The 20680-nt window shown below is 42.1% G+C and overlaps 1 protein-coding gene across 5 annotated transcripts; it reads right to left on the bottom strand.

Moving 5' to 3' along the window:
* Positions 1-1717: 1717 nt before the first annotated feature.
* On the bottom strand, positions 1718-20589 carry ktn1 (kinectin 1). 5 transcript variants are annotated; one of them, XM_039603509.1, is made up of 36 exons: positions 20337-20589; positions 14359-15059; positions 13924-14082; positions 13679-13771; positions 13462-13592; positions 13217-13321; positions 12940-13080; positions 12639-12745; positions 12269-12413; positions 11615-11711; positions 11336-11520; positions 11151-11198; positions 10989-11026; positions 10790-10880; positions 10412-10480; positions 10251-10288; positions 10075-10165; positions 9842-9910; positions 9703-9740; positions 9316-9406; positions 9081-9193; positions 8899-8995; positions 8621-8661; positions 8406-8496; positions 7549-7635; positions 6059-6148; positions 5867-5953; positions 5698-5787; positions 5477-5569; positions 5301-5369; positions 5116-5199; positions 4307-4390; positions 3261-3344; positions 3070-3165; positions 2848-2958; positions 1718-2736 (listed from the first exon to the last, which is right to left on the bottom strand). In XM_039603509.1, the coding sequence occupies exons 2-36, from the start codon at positions 15056-15058 to the stop codon at positions 2707-2709; spliced, it is 3783 nt and encodes a 1260-aa protein (XP_039459443.1). In that variant the 5' UTR covers position 15059; positions 20337-20589; the 3' UTR covers positions 1718-2706. The 5 variants fall into 5 exon arrangements, with proteins under 5 accessions (XP_039459443.1, XP_039459442.1, XP_039459441.1 ...); XM_039603508.1 differs by having other exon boundaries at positions 13679-13795; positions 13924-14079; positions 20337-20584; XM_039603507.1 differs by having other exon boundaries at positions 13679-13795; positions 20337-20583.
* Positions 20590-20680: the final 91 nt, after the last annotated feature.

The following is a 20680-nucleotide window of genomic DNA, read 5'->3' as shown; positions in this document are numbered from 1 at the left end:
TTCAGCATTTGTGCATAGGGATCAAGCTGTATTTGGCCTGGAACTACAAGGGCCAGGGACTGATCTTAATGCTGTGGGTATAATGAATGTTTACTCCTTTTTTGTGTCACTGTCTCCTTTCTCTCTGCTTTCATCCGCCATTGTCTTTGTAATAGAGCTCTATGGTCTTTTCTGTGTCTGTCTGATTCACGTTCCCACATGCATTCCCACATGCATACCCACAGAAATACACACACAGATTTTTTTTTTTTCTGGGGGGGGGATCAAAGGCTTTCTACCACATACCACACTGATAGAGAGCAGATGCAGGGAGTGGGCTGCTTTGCTGGAGCTGTGCTGGTGTAGTATGAGTGTAAATCTGTGTTTAGGGGGAGGAGTCAAGCGTTAGCAGGCAAGAAGCATGCAGAGCAGAGGCGTACTGCAACAAACTAAATTGCACAATTGAGGGTACGAGTGTTAGCAAAGGAAACACAAGGCCCCTGTCAACTTCCTCACTGCTCTTTGGCAGGCTTTACATGACAGCATCTCTATGCATGAGGTGAAACAACGAGCATGTGTCTGACAAAGGGAAACCTCAGATTTATGACATTTTAAAATCTCTGCAATTTCCACACAAAGGACATCATATTGATTACAATGGCGGAACTGTAGAAAATATCCCTCATTTTAGATATACTATGAAATGCAAACGTGTACATTTTTAGGCATGTAAGCAAATGGCTGTATATTAGGAAATAGCCACTTTGCAGTCGATTGTGCATACATGGTTAAGCAGTTTGCAACAACAAGCTGTGAAAGGTGCTTCCTGTGCGATCCAGTTTAACAAGTATATCAAAGATGCTGTGAAGCATATTTGGTCGCGAGGTTTCCATGAAGGCAACAGCTAGATCTCCAGTCAGCTGACTGGCGCATGACAGTGTGGGAGAATGTGAGGAATGTGCTGATTCCATGTTGCCCGTGTTCCTGATCTGACCCGCACCCCTCCTCCAGGCAGCACAACAGTCCTGTTGTTTTTAAGGCCTTTTAACATGCAAAAGATGAGAGCAAGAGCTTTCTGTGAAGAGAAGTCAAAGTCAAGTCATGTCTAGTCGCATGCAGATTTATCCTTTTGTCAAAAATAAAAAGCTGGAGGTGGCAAAGAAAATATGGAAAATTTAGAAAGAATACACCCAGGCCTTTGTGCCTTTATAAGGGCTTAAGTAGAATGGTAAAATTTCACTTTCAAATGATCACAGTAGAGTGGTACTTTCCAGCATTACAGGTGTCATCCTTGGTAGGTTCTAGATTTTAGCTACAAGTTCTTTCATAAGAGTTGTACCGCTGATAGAATTAGTAAGCCTCACACAAAGCAGAAAAAGTGTCCCATAGTGAGGGATTATACAGCATGTTACTATCACAGGAACCTGGTCACACCCCAAATGTTCCATAATTGAGGGCAGGCAATATCAAGCTTTTTTACTATCATACAAAAACACTTACCCGGAATAACGCCTCTGCATGACGGACATGTTTATTCTGTATTGTCATGCTGAATTTACCTGCTAGCAATGGCACCATTAACAGAAGCTTTGTGACTTTTCCTTTCCCCATGTTAAGGATTGTTAAGGCTATAAACAAAATCAATTCAAGTTCCAACTTAGGTTATGTGCTGCCCCACTGTGGCGAGGAGAGGGAAGTGCATTGGTAGAAGGGAAAAAAAGCAACACAGGAGGCTGAACAGATTTATCAAGCATCCCTTTTATTAACATCACCCGTTACAAAAAGAACAAAATCTTCAGTGTTAATGATCTTAGCAACAATATAGCGAGTGCTGATTACAGATGATATGGGACGCTTATTCCTAGAGTAGTTGCAGTAGGATTAAAAACCCCTACACTGGTGACCTGGCCTTACACAGCCAGGGTCACACACACTCCCTTCTGTTTGGAGCAACAGTACAGACTTGAGTACAATTTGTCCATGCATCTCCATAGTTACAGTCACGTAGTGACCCTTCAGATATGCTGAGACCTCTTCTGATCTCCCTTCTCCCACCCAGTACTGAGCCAAGGTATAACATGGAGCTATGAATGAATAAATGCATAATGGATGCACAGTTGGATAGTTTTCTGATCAGGAGGCAAACAGATCAACAACATAGTGTATTTCAGCAGGTCCTAACTGATACATTTAAACACTACATATCTTTAAGTTAAGAAGAAAAGGACTGAAAAACCAAAGTTTGTTTAGTCGAGTTGGAAATTCATATCACTGCCCTCTCTTAAGACAAATAACAACAAAACTACTGCAGTATTCAAAAGGATTTCAATGAAAAATACAAGCATTTTAAAACAGAGGAATGGTGTCCACATAGTTTAAATTATACTGGATGTCATTAAGTTTAGAATAAAAATTAACTGGCATTGTTGCTAAAAGAAGAGGAATGTGGAGGGAGTGGAATAGTGTGTATTTTGGTATAGTGCCTGGAGTGTCTGGAGTTAACTGTAACCTCTGCCTGCTCCTCTGTGGCCAGCAGTGAGTCTGGGAGTGGTTTGCCAGCGTCTTGGCCAGAGTCAGTTTGAGGCTGCCTACAGTACAAGTGCAGTGATAGAGGTTGAAAGGGAGGAAGTGGCTGGGTGTGACAGTATGCTGTGATGTGGTCAGGATGAGACCGAAAGTCAAAGGTGGTCTCTGTAATACAGTCAGGGTGGCTGCGTGGGGGTCTCACTATACCTTGGGCAGATCTTTATCAGCCTCCTGAGGGAAAGCAAAAACATTCAATTGCAAAGTTTAATCTTCATTGACAAGAGGAAAGACAGGAGTATGATACCCAGTTGTGAATAACAAAGCACGATCAAAAGGCCTCACCCCCTCCTGTCTCTTAGTGAGTTGCCGGCTGATAGTTTGTAGGAGCTGTTGCAGTTCTGTGACTGTCTGACCCAATCCTGCAGTCAATTTCTCCTTTCTGTCAATCTCCTCCTGTCACAAACACAATTTTTTGGTCTTAACCTGACATTAAAAGGACCAGATGTCGCAACATAAACATTATTTGGTGTCACAACAGTGTTACAACACTCAAACTGCCCTTACTCTTTGTGATGACAGACTGCTGTTCTCGATCAGGTCATCAGCATTGTCTGTCACTTTTGAGAGCTCCCCTTGGATCAGATCAACAGATTGTTGGGCCTGCATGAAGGGCCAGAAATTTCCGCTTGTTAGCATTGTGGTCGGCAGTTTGACCTTTATCAGAAGTGTAATGAAATCCAGATCATTCCCGTTACCTTATACAGGTCACCAGCCACCTTTTGCCTCTCGCTTTCTTCTGCCTCCAGCTTCGACAGCGTCTCAGTGAGCTGGGTTTTCAGCTGGAAAGAAACCAGACATTTAGATATTTTGCACTGTTGACCTGGCCTTTGAGTCCCGCTTCTACTTTTTCAGAACATATACAAATCCTCTTGCCAACATTAACTACATTAAACAGTTCAACATTTGCACAGATTTCATTTTTTTCCCTTGGCCTGCTTAGACAATGTTCAAACCAAAAATAGCACTAAGCTCATGTGGGCTTTTTGGTACAAGCTGAGAGGATGAATCATAATCCAGGAAGTCCTGTTTAAGTAATAAAATAATTCCCTAAATTTTATCAGACATCGTAATACTTCGTGTGTACTTCAGAAGAAATGACTGTATCACTGATAACTTTCCAGACTTTGTACATTTCTGTCTCAGTGTTTCCACAACTGTGAGACAACACAAGTCATTATGTCAATCACTTAACACAAGAACAGAAGGAATTCGCACCAATTGGTATGAACCACATAGAAAAGTGATCGTCATTCTTATAGTGCTATTGTTGAAGTGAACACAGCCAAAATATTGCTTAAAACTACTAAAGACTCATGACCACTGAGGACATTCAGTGACTATCAGACAAAACAGACACACAAAGCTTGCCTGAAGGCATCAGAGAAATTAAATTGTAAGTGATAGACAAAGAGGAGGCATACTTTTGGCCTGGCAGAAAAAGAAGATTTTTAATTAGCAAGCCATTTGTTAGACACAAGTAGAGTGCAGGTGCAGAAAAAGAAGAGTTAGTATTATAAGTATAATTGAAAGTAAAGGCGAGTCATCACTCAGAAGCTGTAAATCCCCGCCCCCCCAATCTTATTCATGGCTCCACCATGTAAGTCCAAATCTACAGATTTTATGAATGATGACCCACAGTTTTGGAGAGCCCTGTCCTGTTGCAGTCAGTGTAGCCCCACTGCTGAGTGCAATAAAGGATAGGATTTAAAGGAGCTCTAGCTAGAGGGTGAGCAACGCTTACCAAAGTCAGCTCCTCATTCTGTCTGATAGCCTCTGTATATGAGCCATCAAGTCTGGTCTGCAATTCAGTCAACAGATCTTTAAGCTGAAATTGAGTTTGACAGGGTTTTGTTTAATGTGAGTCTGTCATGGGTGAACCAGGTCAGCACTACCAGCACAGTTTATGCAGTCATACAAGCTGTCACTGACCGGGCCATAAGGCATCCACAACCAAAAAAAAAAGTCACAAATGAAGCACAGAGCACTAGTTGTGCATGACTCCAGATAACCAGATTCATAAGTGATTAAATTCACACAAAACAAACCTGTGCTGTGTGAATTTTATATTCCGAGAATAAACAAACTGTGGGGTGCCACAAAACGCCACGCATGGAGCAGTTTTCACACATGAACTTGGGACAATTTCAAGACTTAAGTTGGGATATTTCTCACAGTTATCCTTTTCTCAGAACAGAAAATGCTGAAATAGCCTAAATCGGACACATTTGCACTCGTGAGGGGGCTGTGTGAGTAGAGCCTTGCACACAACATTCACTAGCTAGTGGTGAATGCACCAGGATATTAACTGTGCTAATCACACATCAGTGAGATCCGACATTACAAAGACTTTTAAACTGCCATCTCCGTAGTCTAATGTCCAATCAGACTGCGTATAACATTTGCAGTCTCAACGCCACCTCTGTTGGGTGCTCTCTGGAAATGTTCAGGGTAATGGTGCATGTGTGAAAACAGCTCAACTGTTACACAACAGAGGTCGCACGTTCACCTCAAGAGGTTAAACATGACTGAAGAAGTCCAGTTTCTGCTCACCTCTCTGACTTCTGTCACATAAGTGGCACTCTCACGCTCCGCCCTCTCCAGCTCAGACTCCAAGTGCTGTTTTTCTCTTCTCAGCTACAGAGCACAACAGATGAGCAGAGATACAAATGACAGCCGCTCTAACAGGACATTTGCGAGTGTACATTTTAGAATGTTTGTGTGTTTGGTTTACTGACATTTTCCAACTCTGCTTCATCAGTTAGTCTCTCAACCTCTTGCTCCAAAGCTGCGACTTTCTGGCTCATCTGAGATCAAAGAAAGAAGAACAATCCAGTGAGAGACAACTCTCAATATTTCACTTCAGTGACTCTGGATTTAGGAGTTTTATCTCTTGCTAAACCTGAATCCATACCTGTCCGAGCTCTGCTTGCGATAGCTCCAGCTTCACCCTCCAGCGAGACTCCTCCTGCTCCACACTGTTCTGGAGGCGCTGCAGGATGCCCTCCTGTGGACACAACAGAAATGACAGCTCCATTTGGAAGGGAGATCACTGTGCTACCATAATGGCAACTCCCTCACCCCCCTAAAAAAAAAACCAAACAAACCCAAAAGTAAAATAAAAATAACCCTTACTGTCTCTGCCAAAACCTTCTTGTACGTCTCACAGTCTTTCTGTAGAACCCTTTGAGTTTCCTCAGCTTCTTTCAGTTTCTCAGCCAGTTCCTAGAAAGTGGATCGTACTTACTGATGCACTCATTTGAAAAAGGAATGATGTTCAACTTTGCATTTTTTCCAAATTTACCTCAGAGTCTCCTGATCCAGGGCTGGATTGTGGAGCTGAGTTTTCACCTGCTGCCCTTTCAAATCTTTGGAGCCATTCTTGATGGTTCTACAGGACAATTAAGGTGGAAAAATGAAGTAAACATCAACCACACAACATGTAGCTGTAGTGTACAAATGCATTTAGCATAGAGGTAAATGTTTCCTGTCATACCTGTTCAGAAGGCAGAGGCACATGTGGCAGAAGTCTGTGTAGAACATCTCGGCACTCAGCCTGACATACAGCCAGCACTGTTTGGTTCTCCTAGAAGGTAGGGAGCAAATTGTAAAGAAAGAAAAAGAGAAGAGGAGATTAATAAATGACTGTTCAAATACTTAAGATATTTTCAATCACAAGGTCCAGTGGTCATCCAAGCAAATATAACCAACTTTCTCTTAACCCCCATCAATCTGTTTCAAACCAGTGATCAGTGATCCCAGGCTGCAAAAAAAAAAATTATTTTTATATTTATATATATAATCAAATATATAAGCATCAACAGACCACATATATATAGCCATGTGTGTCACCTCAGATTCAGAGCATCTCTCATTTGTGTTCACAAAAGTATCTTGAAACTCTCCAATAAACAAAAAGTATTGATCAGTCCTCTAATAATACACCATCAACTCTCAGGTCTGAAAGGGGGAACACATGCCATACACGAGCCAGCTGACTGTCTAACCACTGTTTGCATTAACACGCTGTCACAAGACAGCTTTGACACAGAGTGTGGAGCTGAATACAACCAACCAGCATGCACCGATAGCACACAACAGCTGCTAAGGAACTCCCTGGCTCAGGCGCGAGAAGGTGCTTTCTACTGTACTCAAATGGCAGGAGAGCAGCTGTTGTGCCGATGGTTCAGCATGTACCCTCACCTAATGTAGGAGGATGACTGAAATAAACATCACTGTAACTCTTAATAGCACAGCTATCCGGGAGCAAACTCTACATGAAGTAGAAATGCATGAAAAGAACAGCTGATTGCGGCTTAGATTTAGTTGCACTTTGTTCATCCTGATAGAGAACAAAGATGTTTCAGTTGTGAGAACAGAGCATTGAGAAACATTAGAGGACTGCTGCATATTCATTACAAGCTTTGAATGTTAACACTTCTCTTAAACAAAAAGGGAAAAAAGGACTAGATTTGAATTAAACAGATTTTCTTTGATTAACTGGTGATATTAACAGTACAATGTCACAAAGCATGCCACATGACAGAGAGACGACAGGAAGCTGCAAAATGATTACAATGAATCTCAATCTAATGACATCTAGTGAATTTCTAAGTCACTGCACACTCATTTCCAAGCATCGACCTAAGCTTTGGGTAAGAAAAGGGAAAAAAACCTCTTACATTTCAAAGCATAAAGGAAAGTTATGTATACACACTTAAGAAGCCAATATTTGTTAAATAAATAAAGTCAGAGATGCCCGAGGGGGAGCAGATTACTGTAGTTCACCAGCTCAAAAACAGCCAATTAAAAAGTTGAGGCCAAACAACAGAGCGGGAGGAGTGAAGGTAAATGAGTATGCAGTTTTGTTATGGATGATGGCAGAAAAGAAATTTCACTGGGTCGATTATGGCAAAACACAGCGTTTCGGAGGGGGATGCATCAGATTGGAACTAGAGTGAAGCAGACTGAGGTGAGGTGTCGAACCTTGACAGCTTTGCTGAGTTTCCCTTGAAGCATGGACTCGGTGGCTGACAGAGCTTCCATTGCACTCCAGTTTTTCTCCCGAAGCTCCTGTTTTGGTCAGTTCCAGAGAGATACTACTTTCAGTTCAGCCTCGGGGGGGGGGAATGCATTCAGTGACCCTCAAATAAAGACTGGTAGAGTAACAAAACGAACCAAAGGCATTTCTCATCCATGCTCCAATAGCTAAAAATATGTAAAAAGCAAAAAGTCTTGATAGTCCTGCTCTGACACCATGTGTGGTTTAAAACAACATGCACAGCCTGCACAGGTATATTTAGTAAAAAAATATTCTTTAAGTCATTTTAATTCTAATTAAAATAAGTGTCTTCAACTATAGTGTGCATATAATAATACAAATATGCTTTATATGCTTCTCAGATTAAATAAACCTCTCTCAAAAATAATAGAGACGAGTTTCTAATGCTCTGAATCACCCACAAGCACAAACAGGCTTGCTGAAACAGTCATGGCCAGCGGCGAGCACAACAAGAGTAGGCTGGAAGCCCTCTTATGCAATGCTCAGCTTAAGCAATCCAAAACAGACACTGAACTGATGTGTGTGTAATCGTGTTGCATACACAACCTGAGCTGAAGAAAAATTTGTATTTGGTTTAAAACAAACAAAACAAGGAAAAAAAACAAAACGCTATTTAAAATGAACAAAAAGCGAGTGGCAGACAACAATAGGCAGAATGAATATATGCAGTGTGCAACACTGTGAGGGGAGTGCTTTGTGAAACACAATGGGCAGGGCTGATTGCTCATAGGGTTTGACCTGTGCTATTCCACAGTTCAGGTCATTGCTATGTGAAACCTACATCGTTCTTCTTCCTTTGAAGGTTTACGGTGTCCCTCAGCTCAGCCAGCTCAGCCTGCAGATCGGAGACCTGTTTCTCCTTCTCTGACAACCTGACAGAGAACAGCAGAACCACGCATTACAAAACTGATCAAACTTCCGGTACAATACAGTAAACAGGCCTTAAAATTAAAACAGTGTTGGTATTGTTTTGATATGTCATGCAATACTACTCACGCTGTAAGGAGCTCTGGGCTTGGCACTACCGTGTGGGACTGCTATATGAGCGGGGGAGAAACAGACAATGAAAACCAACACTGAATATCTTATGACACTAAAATAGGGACAGCCAAATAAAGAAGCTATAGCATGACGACAACCTTTAACATAGTAAAGAGAGCCCCCCCTCCTTAAATGTCATCTGGATGATTTTCAGCCAGAAAATGTGTAACAAGAGGACTTAACATTTTTATCATTTTTATATCTACAATATACATATTCTCTCACTTCCTTACCTGTTGCTGTACCTGCTGAATCTTCTCGCTTAGCTCCTTCGTCCTTGCCTCCAGCTCACTCTGTAGTGTCTGGATCTCCTGGTCCTTTCCCACCAGCCTGTTGGTCAAATGTTGGTCATCAAAAGTCGGATTTGAAAGGCATGTGCGTAGGGAGCTTACACTGAGGTGCTGATTTAACTCACTGAGCCTGGAGTTCTTGGAGCTGAGTAGCAGAGCTGGTCAGCACTTCTGCTGTCTCCTTCTGTCTCAGCTGCTCTATCTCTGCCTGCAAGGCAGCCAACTGCTGCTCCAGAGCCTGTGAGACAAAAACCGATTCAGACAAGAGCCCAGACAAGGACAACACTGAAAAACAACGTGAAGAAAGGGTCTTTTGAAATCTGCCAAACTGTTTACACTGATACAAGGAAAGGGCTGCACCTCAACCGTCTTCTCTCTGGCCGAGCTGCTGTCTTGCACTGCCTGTAGACTCTCCTCCACCATTTTCAGCTTTGTTTCCTTTTCTTGGATCCTTTGAAGCACAATGAAACAAGGGTCATTACATTGTAAAGCCTGTGAAATCTGCTTATCTTCACAATATCAACAATAAGAGGACATTCAACAATAGACAGCCTCTTGTTCCAGTGGGAATGGATGTTGAAAGAGCTACTATGAGGGGTGTGTCTTAGGAGTGTCCTGGACTGCCAGGGGAAATGTGTTTTTTTTAATATGCTTACAGAGTCAGTAGTAGCCTTTGTTTTCATGAATAGGATATGGTTGGAACTAAACCTTTGTACTAAATAATCAAATAAACTTTATTGATCTTACTTGCTCTGGAGTTCTTCCACCATCAGCTCTGAAGACACCTTTAGTTAGAGGGGAAGAAAAATGAAAATAAATAAATAAATATACAGAATAAGAATCAAAAATTCAGGAAATATTTCTTAATAATCATTTTAGAACCCACCTGTTTATCCATCTTTTTCTTAAGGTCCTCAATTTCTTGTTTAAGTGACCCATTCTCTTCCCTTGCAGTCTACATTAGGGGAAACAAATGACTTTAAGTCTTCATATCAATTAAAGATTGTGGTTAGCAGGCCAACAGTATTATGCAGAGTCACTTAGGGGAAGCTGTGGTCAGATAAATGTGTGTATATGAGCCAGGATGTTTTGATTGTGTCTTTTAGAGAAAACAGATACCTTAAGTTCCTCCTCTTTGTTGGCCACCTCAATCAACCCTTTCTCCAACAGGCCCTCTACAGTTTTCATGTTTTCCTCCTTCTCCCGGACACTGTTCAAAGAATTATGGATCGTTTACTTTATAGACAGATTAAGACGCTGATGTATTTAAAATGTGCTCTAGTTCTCATACCCACCTCTTCTGGAACTGGTCCAAAGCCAGCTGGGATGCAGTCTGCAAGAGGACATCCAAAAGTAGATTGAGAGGTTGTTTTAAATTTAAAAACAAAAAAACAACAACAAAACACCAACATATAGTGGATTTTTTTTTCTTAAACAGAAAAGCAAAACAACTAACCTGATCAGAAATCTGTGCCTGCAGATTCTGAATCTCTGCCTTCAGTGACATGTTCTCATTGTGCAAGGCCTGCAGATGAATACAGGCGACACTTATCATGCCAAGACAATGGAGGATCTGACATACTGTGCAATCACTTGGAAATTACACAGAATTCCTGATTCTGTCTTAGGTTTACAATACCAGGAAGTGCATTAAATCAATTTGTCATCTGAACCCAAAATATCTGCAAATCTGAGCATGCCCTCTTCCCGGGGGGATGGTGTACATGGACTTCAAACTATATTTCCACTCAACACAGCAACACATTCCTGCAAACTAATGAACCAGTGCAATGTTAGTAAGAGAAGCTGTAGTGAAGTGCTCTTCTGAATATACCTGCATGTTAGTTTCTCTACTAGCCCCACTGCTCCTCTCAGCATTTAGAGAATCCTCCAGACTTTTTCGCTGCAGCTCCTTTTCAGCCAGACTAGGCAAAAAAGAAAAACAACAACAACACAGGGAAAGATGAAATATAGCTCAGTGATACAGCCTGGAATGTGATCCACAATATCTGAGAAGATGAAATCTTTCTTACAGCTTTTGCAGCTCCTCAATGTGGGAGACATGAGTGGCCTAGATATCAAACAGAAATGTCATTAGCCTACATTCTCTCTCACACACACACACAAACAGAGCCATCTAGGTACTCATCCCATATTGACTCTAAATGATAAGTGTGTAAAGTTGACCCATTTACCTGCGTAGAGATCTGGACCTGAAGACTTTTGTTCTCATTCATAAGTTCCTGTTAAACACAAGTCATTAGTGAGCATTAGGTTGAGGACTATAATATCGTTCACATCCATTTTGATATCATTCAATGTAACTATAACAGTTTCATTGTTCTTGCTGCAGGTTTGGCACTGTGAGTTGTGAGCACACCTGAACCCGGGCCTGGAGCGAGTCGTCCTGCATACTGTGCTTGGACATTTCCATCAGCTCCCTCACTTTCTGTTCCAGCCGGTCCTTGGAGACCACAGCTTCAGTCAGGCTGCTGTGTAGTGTCTGGATCTCCTTGTTCTTGTTGCTCATCTCAGCCTCAACTGCCAGCAGCTGATTGTGGAGCTCTGCAACCACACGACAGCCGTCACTGAGCAACCATCATTTTTTTAGGGTTCGCAAAAATTAAAGCTTTTTTGGTGCAATGTTATGTTTTATCACCTTGTTTGGAGGTCTGAAATTTGTCTCTTTCAGCATTGACACTGTGGATGAAGTTTTGCAGCTCCTCCCAGCGCCGCTTAGCATCCTGCAGCTGTGCCTGGAGACAGATACAAACTCTGAACACCTTCCTTCCATACACTTCATTTGGAATTGAGCGATTGTATAAATTTTGCAGAGGAAATTAAAACTTTATGAAATCCATCAGAATCTACAGGCTTATGTGCAGATTCATTCTCTGATTTTTTTCTACACAGTGCAATTCTCAGCTCTTATGATCGCACTAAAGCTCTTTGCCAAGACTTGTTTGTGTCGAGCCAGCAATTTAAATCTCCATCTTATGATCGTGGTCTGCGACAAGTCGGGAAAGGCTCATCTGAGTGTCTAGCAGGAAAAGTGTTGTTTATACACAGCACAAAGCCTCAAACATTCCTGCTTCCAAAGGCAACAAAAATCCTTCCAGTTCAGGTTCTGTTTCCCATAACCCTCACCGGGACTTCCACTATAACCTCCTCCCATTTCCCGAGTAATGCTGCCACACCCGCTAACCAGATTTGAAGCATGTCCAGGTTTTGCACAACTCGGTTCATTTTTGTCTCAGCTGGGGAAACTGAAGCTCAGGCTAAATAAACACGCCGCGCATCTGGATTAGCGTACCTCCAGCTGGGACACGTTCTGCTTGTAGCTGACCTCCAGTGACTTCCTCTGGTGCTCCTCCTGCTGCAGCTTGCTGTTGCTGTCTGATAGCTCTTTCATCAGGCCGGCATACTCGGAACGCAACTTGTTTAGTTCGGCCGAATTCCTATCAAGCACACGTACATGACATGAAAATGCATTTGTTAAGGTATATGTATGGGAAATTGCAGCAGAAGCATTCCACAAATAGCTTAGGTATTGTGTAACGAAAGATAAGGTAAAAAGACAATGAGGTGACTAAGAGATATAGCTGGAATCACTATGTTTCACTACGCTGAGCATGAGACATGTATGGAGCTCTAGGGAGCGTGCACAGCTGTGTAACACTGACTTGCTCTCCATCTGGTTGGTGGCGGAGCTGACTGCGTCCCTCAGGATGCCGTTCTCTTGCTGCAGTCGACTGATCTGGCCTTCCAGCTGCTCCCTCACCTGCTGAAACTACAACAATCAACAGTACTCAGTCTTCGCCAACTCTCTCTGGGGTGCCAAAAAAGCTGCCCGAAGTTTCTTTTTTCTTCACATTTTTGAAATTCCTCATTTGTTAAACAGTACTAGCAGTTTTTCAAGAGTTATCAAGTATAATACAGCCCAGTACTTGCTGAGGTGATAATAACTGAAATGTAAGGCTTCACCTTTATTTGCATTGTCTGGAGCTCTTGGTAGGTGCCCTGTGCTTTGCCCTGCATACTGCCCAGTTCTTTCTCCATGGCTGCGCGTTGCTCCCTCATCACTGATTCTACCCTGTTTGTCTTCTGCTTCTCAACCTGCAGCTCCTGAAGCAAAGTATGAAGATAAATTAAGCACTTTACTGAACCGAGTGGAATTATTCCAGCATTACAGTGATTAAGTTGGAAGGAAACCAGTCATGTCACAATTCATTAGGGGAAAAAAAAAGACGGGACTCTAGACCTGACTGAGCTGTTTCACTTTGTCTTTGGCAATGGAGGCCTCCTCCTGCAGAGTTGTCAGAAGCTTCTCCCTTTCCTGGGCAGTCGGGTCAGGCCTAGTTGAGGACTGTCAGTGAAAAAGAACACATTTTAAAAGAAGGCATAGAAAGTCCAACTACAAACACTGGGTGACCTGCCAAATGCAAACAGTGTGGAATGTTGTTTGTGACAGCACCCAATTCAGCTTATCTCTTATTAATCTCTCACCTTATGCCAGGCGTCCACGGCATTAGGACTCTTCTCTCGCAGCAGAGCCATCACACTGACGGCCTCTGCATCTGACAGAGCCAGGCTGGACAGACCGGAGAGCAGCTCCTTCAGTTTCACCTCTGTGTTCTCTGTTAAGGCCAATAAATACGAGAAACCCAGTTTAGAAGGGCTTACAAATATTTTGCGATTTAAAACCCACGCTTTCACCTCTTACCCTTATCAGTCTCGTTTTTCTGCTTCTTGCCAGACCCTTTGGATGGTGCGTCATCATTATGGGCTGCCTGGTGGTTAGCAGAAGCTGCTGAGTCTGGCAAAATATGGGCTTCATCAACTGGATTTCAGAAAATACTCTTTATTAGATTTCCAGGCTTCATTTTAAGCTTTTGTCTTTACAGTCTTAATAGAGCCAAATTCTTCAAATTTAATGTTATTAATTAATAACGTAATAATCATCGTTACCGTGATCAGTTTTCTGCTTCTTAGCAGAATTCTTCTTTTTCCCACTGGTCACGCTTTGAGTTGCACCATCTAAAGCTTTGGTTTCAGCCACAATAGGAGCTTCTTTCTTGACAGTAGCTGGGGCCTGCTCCACTTTAACCTCTGTATGCTGCTCATCTGCTGGAAAGACAGGACAGCAAGTTCAGAAAACCTTCTCAGGTTGCCTTGATTGATTAAATAAGAATGCTCGATTATCATTAAAGTTACTGGCACAAATATCTGAACATGAGAAAGTAGCAACTACAGCAATATTACTTCTCAATTTTACCACAACTGCTGTAATTTCAAACAAATACTAACCAAATGAAACTGCTACTTGGCGTTCTCATGTTTTCTTAAAAAAAAAAAAAAAAAAAAAAACTGCAAACATTTTAAACATTACTCTTGGTTACTAACCAGACTCCACTTTTTGTTTCTTCTTTTCCTTCTTTTTCCCAGAAATCTGGGGAGGTGTCTGAGCTTGAACGGGAGCCTGAACAGCTTGGATCTGGACCTGAACCTCATGTTTCGGTGAGGGTGTGCTGGACTGTTTGCTTGCAGCCAAAGGTGCCTCTGTCTTGCGGCTGACTGGCTTGGAGCCGTTCACTTCTGGCTCCTCAGAGGGAGAAACTGTGGCGGCGGCGGCGGCAGCAGCAGCAGCAGCAGCTTTGGCAGCCTTCTTCTCCTTCTTCTTTCTCTCTCTCAGACCAGCAGGAGCCTCTGGTGACACCGAAACAGGCACATACGGAGTGGGTGTAGGTGGAGCAGGATCAGGGGTAGCAGCTGACACAGTTTCCTCCTCTACCTCCACAGTAGAGCTGTTAGCACCTTCAGCCACATCAAAATCCCGCAAATCCTCCTCTGACTCCCCCCCACCTCCGGTTCCTCCGCCGCTTCCCCCACTGGAGCTCTCCTTCTTCTTGCTCTTCTTCTTTTCATTCTTTTTACGGGGGTCTGGCTTGCTTGGTGGCAACTTGAGGTCACGCTTCTGCTTGGCCAACACCTCATCGTAGGAGGTTTCTTTCATGAAGAGCCAGAAGAAGAGAAACATGAGGGCGATGACCAGTGAAGGGGCCAGGATGAGCAGGTACTGAGAGTCGTAGATATCCACCGCCATTCTGAAATTGGACAATAACCCAAGAAAAATAAAACCAAGCTCATTTTAGGAAACTTGTCTTGTTCAATTTACACGTAATGTTGGTTTGAAATTTTAATAGATAAAGACTAATAGACTGATAAAGACAGCTAAATACCCGATCCTGAGGTGATAAACTGCTCAAATATCGAAACTGATATAATGAGAGTTATACTCTCAGTCAGCTTGCTGCTCCTTTCCATCTAACAAGTCTGGCTGGTCTCTCAGCGAGCATATTAAGTTTCAGTCACAGGAGCCAGAGTGATGGCTGAATGTGACAAGTGAAGGGTGGATCCCTCAAGAAGGCTAAGAAATTGCATTCTCACAGGCTAGCGCCTTTTCAGTCACACTGTGAAAAAAATATCCCAGCTTATCCTCCTTTTGATTCTAATGGGGACTAGAATACGCAGAATGAACAACATGCTGCATTCAGAAAGATCTGAAACTTGCAACTGCGAAGAAAGACTCAACAGGAAACTGCTTACTGAGCTCACAGACAGGAGAGTGAAGGACAGAGCTATAGATCTTCTTGCAAACGGACATCTTTTTGAAAACAGAAAAGAATGCAGGTTTAATTCACTTGGACACTGAATTCACTATTCAGACCCTGAAACTTCATCCATCTTTACACAAACTCTTTGGTTATAGACCTCAGAACACTTTTCAGACCTGATTCTCTAGGCAGAGTTCATGAGTGGAAATGGATTATGATATGTGTACATAGGGGGCGGAGTGTAAGCACACCAGTAGTGCTGAGAAGGTAGGAGAGGAGATTCTTCTTCTTCACACCCTGCCCCCTCTTAGCGATATGATCCAATTAGAAGGCAGTCCCCCAGCCACACAGCTTAACGTATGTACACATGTGTAACTTGTGCAAAGAGAGACACACCTGTACCTAAAACACTGACTGTGAGACTCAACTTCGTTTGCCCTGGTTTTAAAGGGGACCAAATAGGTCAAGATCATTAGAAAGGCAACTAGGCTAAAAAGAAAATGGCTCACAGTCTCTTAAATAGTCACCTCCCTCTTTCAGCCCCCACAAGAATGACACGGTGGTTATTCTAAACTCATATCGGACCGGATTTGCAAGGGGCAAAAATACACCTACATCCAAGTGTCACAGGATGAGATCTGCTGCAGCTGCAGTTCGGCCCCCGCCTGCATAAAGCCAAAAGAAGATGATGTTCCTCCACCACAAACAGAGTTTACAGAGTCAAGTGGTCCTAAGACATCATCAGCTTTGCATCTGCCAAAGATATTTCTAGGAACTATGTAGTGAGTTTGAGCTGACTCCTCAAGGCTATGCAGCAAGAATAAACTAGCATAGAACTGGCATTTTCCCCCTATATTTCCCCTTTAGGCTCTAGTTTTCCTCCCTAGCTCATATCTTTTTCGCTTTAATCACCCAGATAAGATGTTTTTGTGACATTCTTTGCAAATTTCCAGCAATGGCGGCAACTTTACTAAAAATAAATAAATAACGAACCATTTTCAAGCATTGCTGCAAAGTACGTCTCGCAAATCAACACACGACGACACCACGTGCAAAACGGTGACTTATCACAAAAATTAAACCACAGTGTTTTGACAGTGGGGGTAAGTTAAGCCCTGGGTGACGGCAGCAGTACTGTGTCGCTAACAATGCAGAGTGGCAGCGACAGTGAGTGACCTGAAGTGTGACACAATCCCATACTATACTCAAGATTTGTGGCAGCAATACAGCGTAGGAGTCACTGTTGTAGAGCAGACGTCTTTAGTAATTTGGATTAAGCAGATTACCCATGATAATACATTTAAGAATAACTTTCCACTGCAGGGCTTCCTGTGGACTGGCAGGCTTAGTATAATGTTGATACTGTTTCATTCCCTTCTCCTCCCCTCCCTGCCTCGCCCAACCCTTCCCATTACACGCAGCACATAAAAACATATCAGGCTCATTATGACTACGATTTGATCCAATTTTGAAAAACTGTTTGCCTTTGAAACAGCACGCCTTTCCTGTGAACACAAACTACAAGCTCCCCATTATGTAACATCTTTGAAACATTTTTTTGGGTCCAGTTTTTATTATATAACATTTTTACTTTTACTTTGACTCAAATACATCAGATTGTCTCATCTTAATAATTGATTGAAAATGGCTGTCTTATTCAACCAACCCAAGGACTGAATTCCTTCACACTCACAGAAAACATAAACGGTGAGCAAAGATATCTGTGAAAGCATGCACCGAGATGTGGTCTTTATAAGAGATTTTACTCTCTGCTTGTCTTTTGTATTGGTATCTTATCTGTGACCTCATTAGAAAATGTGCCCTTCATTTTGAGCTTTAAAGCTTTACACTTGAACCAATAAGAAACACTTAAAAACCAAAAATGTATTTCAGTTCTGGATAAGACTGCCCCAAACATTAACTACCTGGAACACACTGCAGGTTTTATAAGAAAATAAAGTCAAAACATGAAGAAGCCCTTTTAAACTATGTACTACAAACACAACAAGTTTCTAGTGTAAATAAAATCATTAACTTTCAGTCGCTGCTAGATCAGGAAATTGCTGATTGCATATTCGAGGACACTCCCGTACCAGAGTACATTATGTGTCAAAATAGCTCCGCGTTTCTTCCTGGTATTTAAAGTGTGGGTGGAGTAAGCAGTATGAAGGTATGAGGCTTGGTTGCTTTGAGTCCCTAGCCTCAGACTGGAAGGTGCATGAGATTTTTTTTTGTACGGCCTGAGGCTTGTTCCAGAATCAAAATGAGCCCGCAGGACAAAGCCCTATCGGGTTATTGGCTCCCCGGAATCTAACCACTTGGCTGGCCAGCCCTCTTGATTTTGGCAGACATGGACACAGAGACAACTCCTGATAACTATCAGGTCCAAAAAGCAATACAGACAGTAATTGAAAATCAGGCCATGCATACATAGTAAATGTAAAATAGGCAACAAGTCATTTTGAAACACATCTATAGTCCAGGATACTACAGAAAATTTTAGTTTTTTTAGTAAAGTTTGCAGTTTCTCTAAAATAAATTATATAGCCAATGTAAGTCTAAACAGACTATGACTACTCTAAACACTATGAAAAATGAAAACTATTTTTCTGGATTAAACCTACAGTAGAATGGTGGGGAGATGGCCAAATGAAAATGTGTTACAAAATGTAATTAAGTGGTAATAACATAATAAATTAATATAATCGTTATGACTGTAACAACTGCATCTGCAGGATTTTTTTTCTAGCAGTAAGTCAATGTTCACGACAAGCTGTAGGAGGTGCAGTAGCAGTCACTTTACCTTTATGTTTTAATGTTATAATTACTTTGAAATTATGAAGAACATCTTTGTAATGAAAAGAAAACTGCTTCTTTAAAGTGCGCCATTTTCAATACAAATTTAGTACAGGGTCACAGCAACAGTCATTTCAAGACGAAGACCGTTTATTATTAGAGCGGAGATTCCAATGATGAGACGGTCTGCTCTGAGTAAGCACTTGGCGACAGTGGGAAAGAAGAACTGCTTTTCAACAGGAAGTGACATCTGGCAGTACTAGGGTCAGGAAGGGGCAATTTATAGGCCCTACCGTTTGGAGACTAAATGGGTAAGAAGACAGAAAAGAGGAGCACAAACCACAAACAAATGGGGGGTTAAAAATGGACCACTGTTTTTTTTCTACTTCCTCCACCATTGTCTACTAAGGAAACTTTTGAGCGTATTTTTTTTCTGCCCTTCAAGTGAGATGCCATTATATCAACCTTATCCCTACATGTCATTTGTATTTTATTTACATGTTTTGTGTCTGTATTCTGATTTATAATAATTGTATAGATTAGCTAGATTGTTGTAATATAATGTTTTTTTTATTCTTAAAATTTAAGAAAAATCATATTCACTAACAGCACCTTTTACCCACAAAGAATAGTCAGGCAATTAAAATAATCTACCTTAGATTTATTGTTAAGTCAAATGGAAGTTGGCTCTCTCTGAATACTGACATTCATCTTTATCAATCTTCTGGCAATAAACTAAAGAAAGTACCAAAGTACACAGCGACTGTTGTTTTGGTTTTATTGGAAAACATTAACAAATAAGTTATATGCAAGGATATGATCCTCCCTGTCAGGCTTTATCCAGGAAAGTATGCCATTAAGTAAAACACTTCAGATTAGAACCCATCTACAGACAGACCTCAAAGAAACTAAAAAGAAGACTCTTGTAAAGCAAAGCTAACAATGCTTTCATCAAAAGAGAGAAGAAGCTGAGCCATAACCCTAAAGGCTTTTTAAAATAGGGGCAATGAGGTCTCGGAAGGAATCTCAAGGTCCTTCAGAGACGTACTTTAGTTTTGTGTTTACTTAGTAAGTAAAAGTCAGTTTAACAAAGTCTCACTTTTCCACAGTAACGTGTTTGGTCACTAACCCCATTATAATTCCTTCTTATTGTGCTTGCCAGCACCTAAACTTGGTGATGTAGCCCCGAGTCATCTCAACATTTACCAGCTGAGCCCTAAAAGTTCCAGCATGCTAGGTCATGCCACACGTAGCATCGTGGGCCTTGTGCTGACTAGTCAGCCAATATACGCAATGGCAGCTATTCTTACACTTAGAGGAACACTGTCAATGATTGCAGCATGTAATCACAGAAAAAGCAGAAGTGGCCTAAGCTCTTGTCAAGCTAGCCCAGCTAGGTCATTTATCACACGTCATACTCAAATAAACCACGAAAACGAAAGAAAAGACAACACATGTCACAAAGATGACTTCCCAGAATGACGAGCAAAAATGTCCAACTGCTGGGGCTTAACTGTGTTCCGGCCACGGTCATAAACAGTTGCTACTATGTATAAATCCACGAGGAAAAAGACTCGTCACCACTTTTTAAGTTCGACTCAGCGGCTACAGCTCAACACTATGAATGGGCTAGCTAACTAGCAAACTACCGAGAGGAAGGCACTAGCCTTAGCTGCCCAATCCAATTAGTACAGAGGCGACAGAACTGACCACACAAATGTTAGCCGGAATACTTTGACTCTCTTTCACACTCTCTGGAGGGGTGGACATTTGCCCACACGGGCCTCATTCCTCCTCAGATCCTAGCCTCCATCTCTCTTGAAATCTCTGACCCGTCCCCATCCTTCCGTTAAAGTCCTGAGGGCCGTTCCCAGGCCTACGTGAAGAGCTAAGCTGTGCTAAGTACGGGATGAGCAGCTTTTTTCCACAAAAAACGAATAGAAGATTTCCGGAAACAGTCGCTAGAAATACCTGTAGCTTCAGTTTGCTGTTCCCTTAGCTAGTAGTGAAATGGCGTTGCTCTGCGTTGACACCAGCACACTCCTGCCTTCCCAGGGCAGCTCCAACCCGGCTTTCTTCTGCGCTATCCGTCAGAGAATCTGCTGTTTCTGGTTCGCGGGGGCGGGTCACAGTCAGCCTGCTAAGGAGCGTTTATTTTGAGGCTCGTGGCACACCGAAGGCCACATGTCATCACATTACAAATAATAAGTAAAAAGTACCGCCCTTTCGAAACATTCTTGGTTCGTAAATCTTACGATACTGAAAGAGGAGTGGTCCAGCGCACTTCCCCAAAGTCTACAGACTAGAGTACTATA

This window comes from Oreochromis aureus, linkage group 19 (assembly GCF_013358895.1).
Source record: "Oreochromis aureus strain Israel breed Guangdong linkage group 19, ZZ_aureus, whole genome shotgun sequence".
Taxonomy (NCBI): domain Eukaryota; kingdom Metazoa; phylum Chordata; class Actinopteri; order Cichliformes; family Cichlidae; genus Oreochromis; species Oreochromis aureus.
The sequence above is the reverse complement of the archived record's forward strand: the minus strand, read 5'-3'. Positions and strand labels throughout refer to the sequence as shown.

Bases quoted from the DNA above. Each gene is read 5' to 3' on its own strand.
- ktn1 (XM_039603507.1), bottom strand. From the start codon at position 15,058: ATGGCGGTGGATATCTACGACTCTCAGTACCTGCTCATCCTGGCCCCT. The intron at 13,322-13,461 runs GTGAGAGATTAA...TTTCACTGACAG, and splicing joins CCGTGGACGCCTGGCATAAG to TCCTCAACTAGGCCTGACCC. The intron at 13,081-13,216 runs GTCTAGAGTCCC...ACTTTGCTTCAG, and splicing joins AAGTGAAACAGCTCAGTCAG to GAGCTGCAGGTTGAGAAGCA.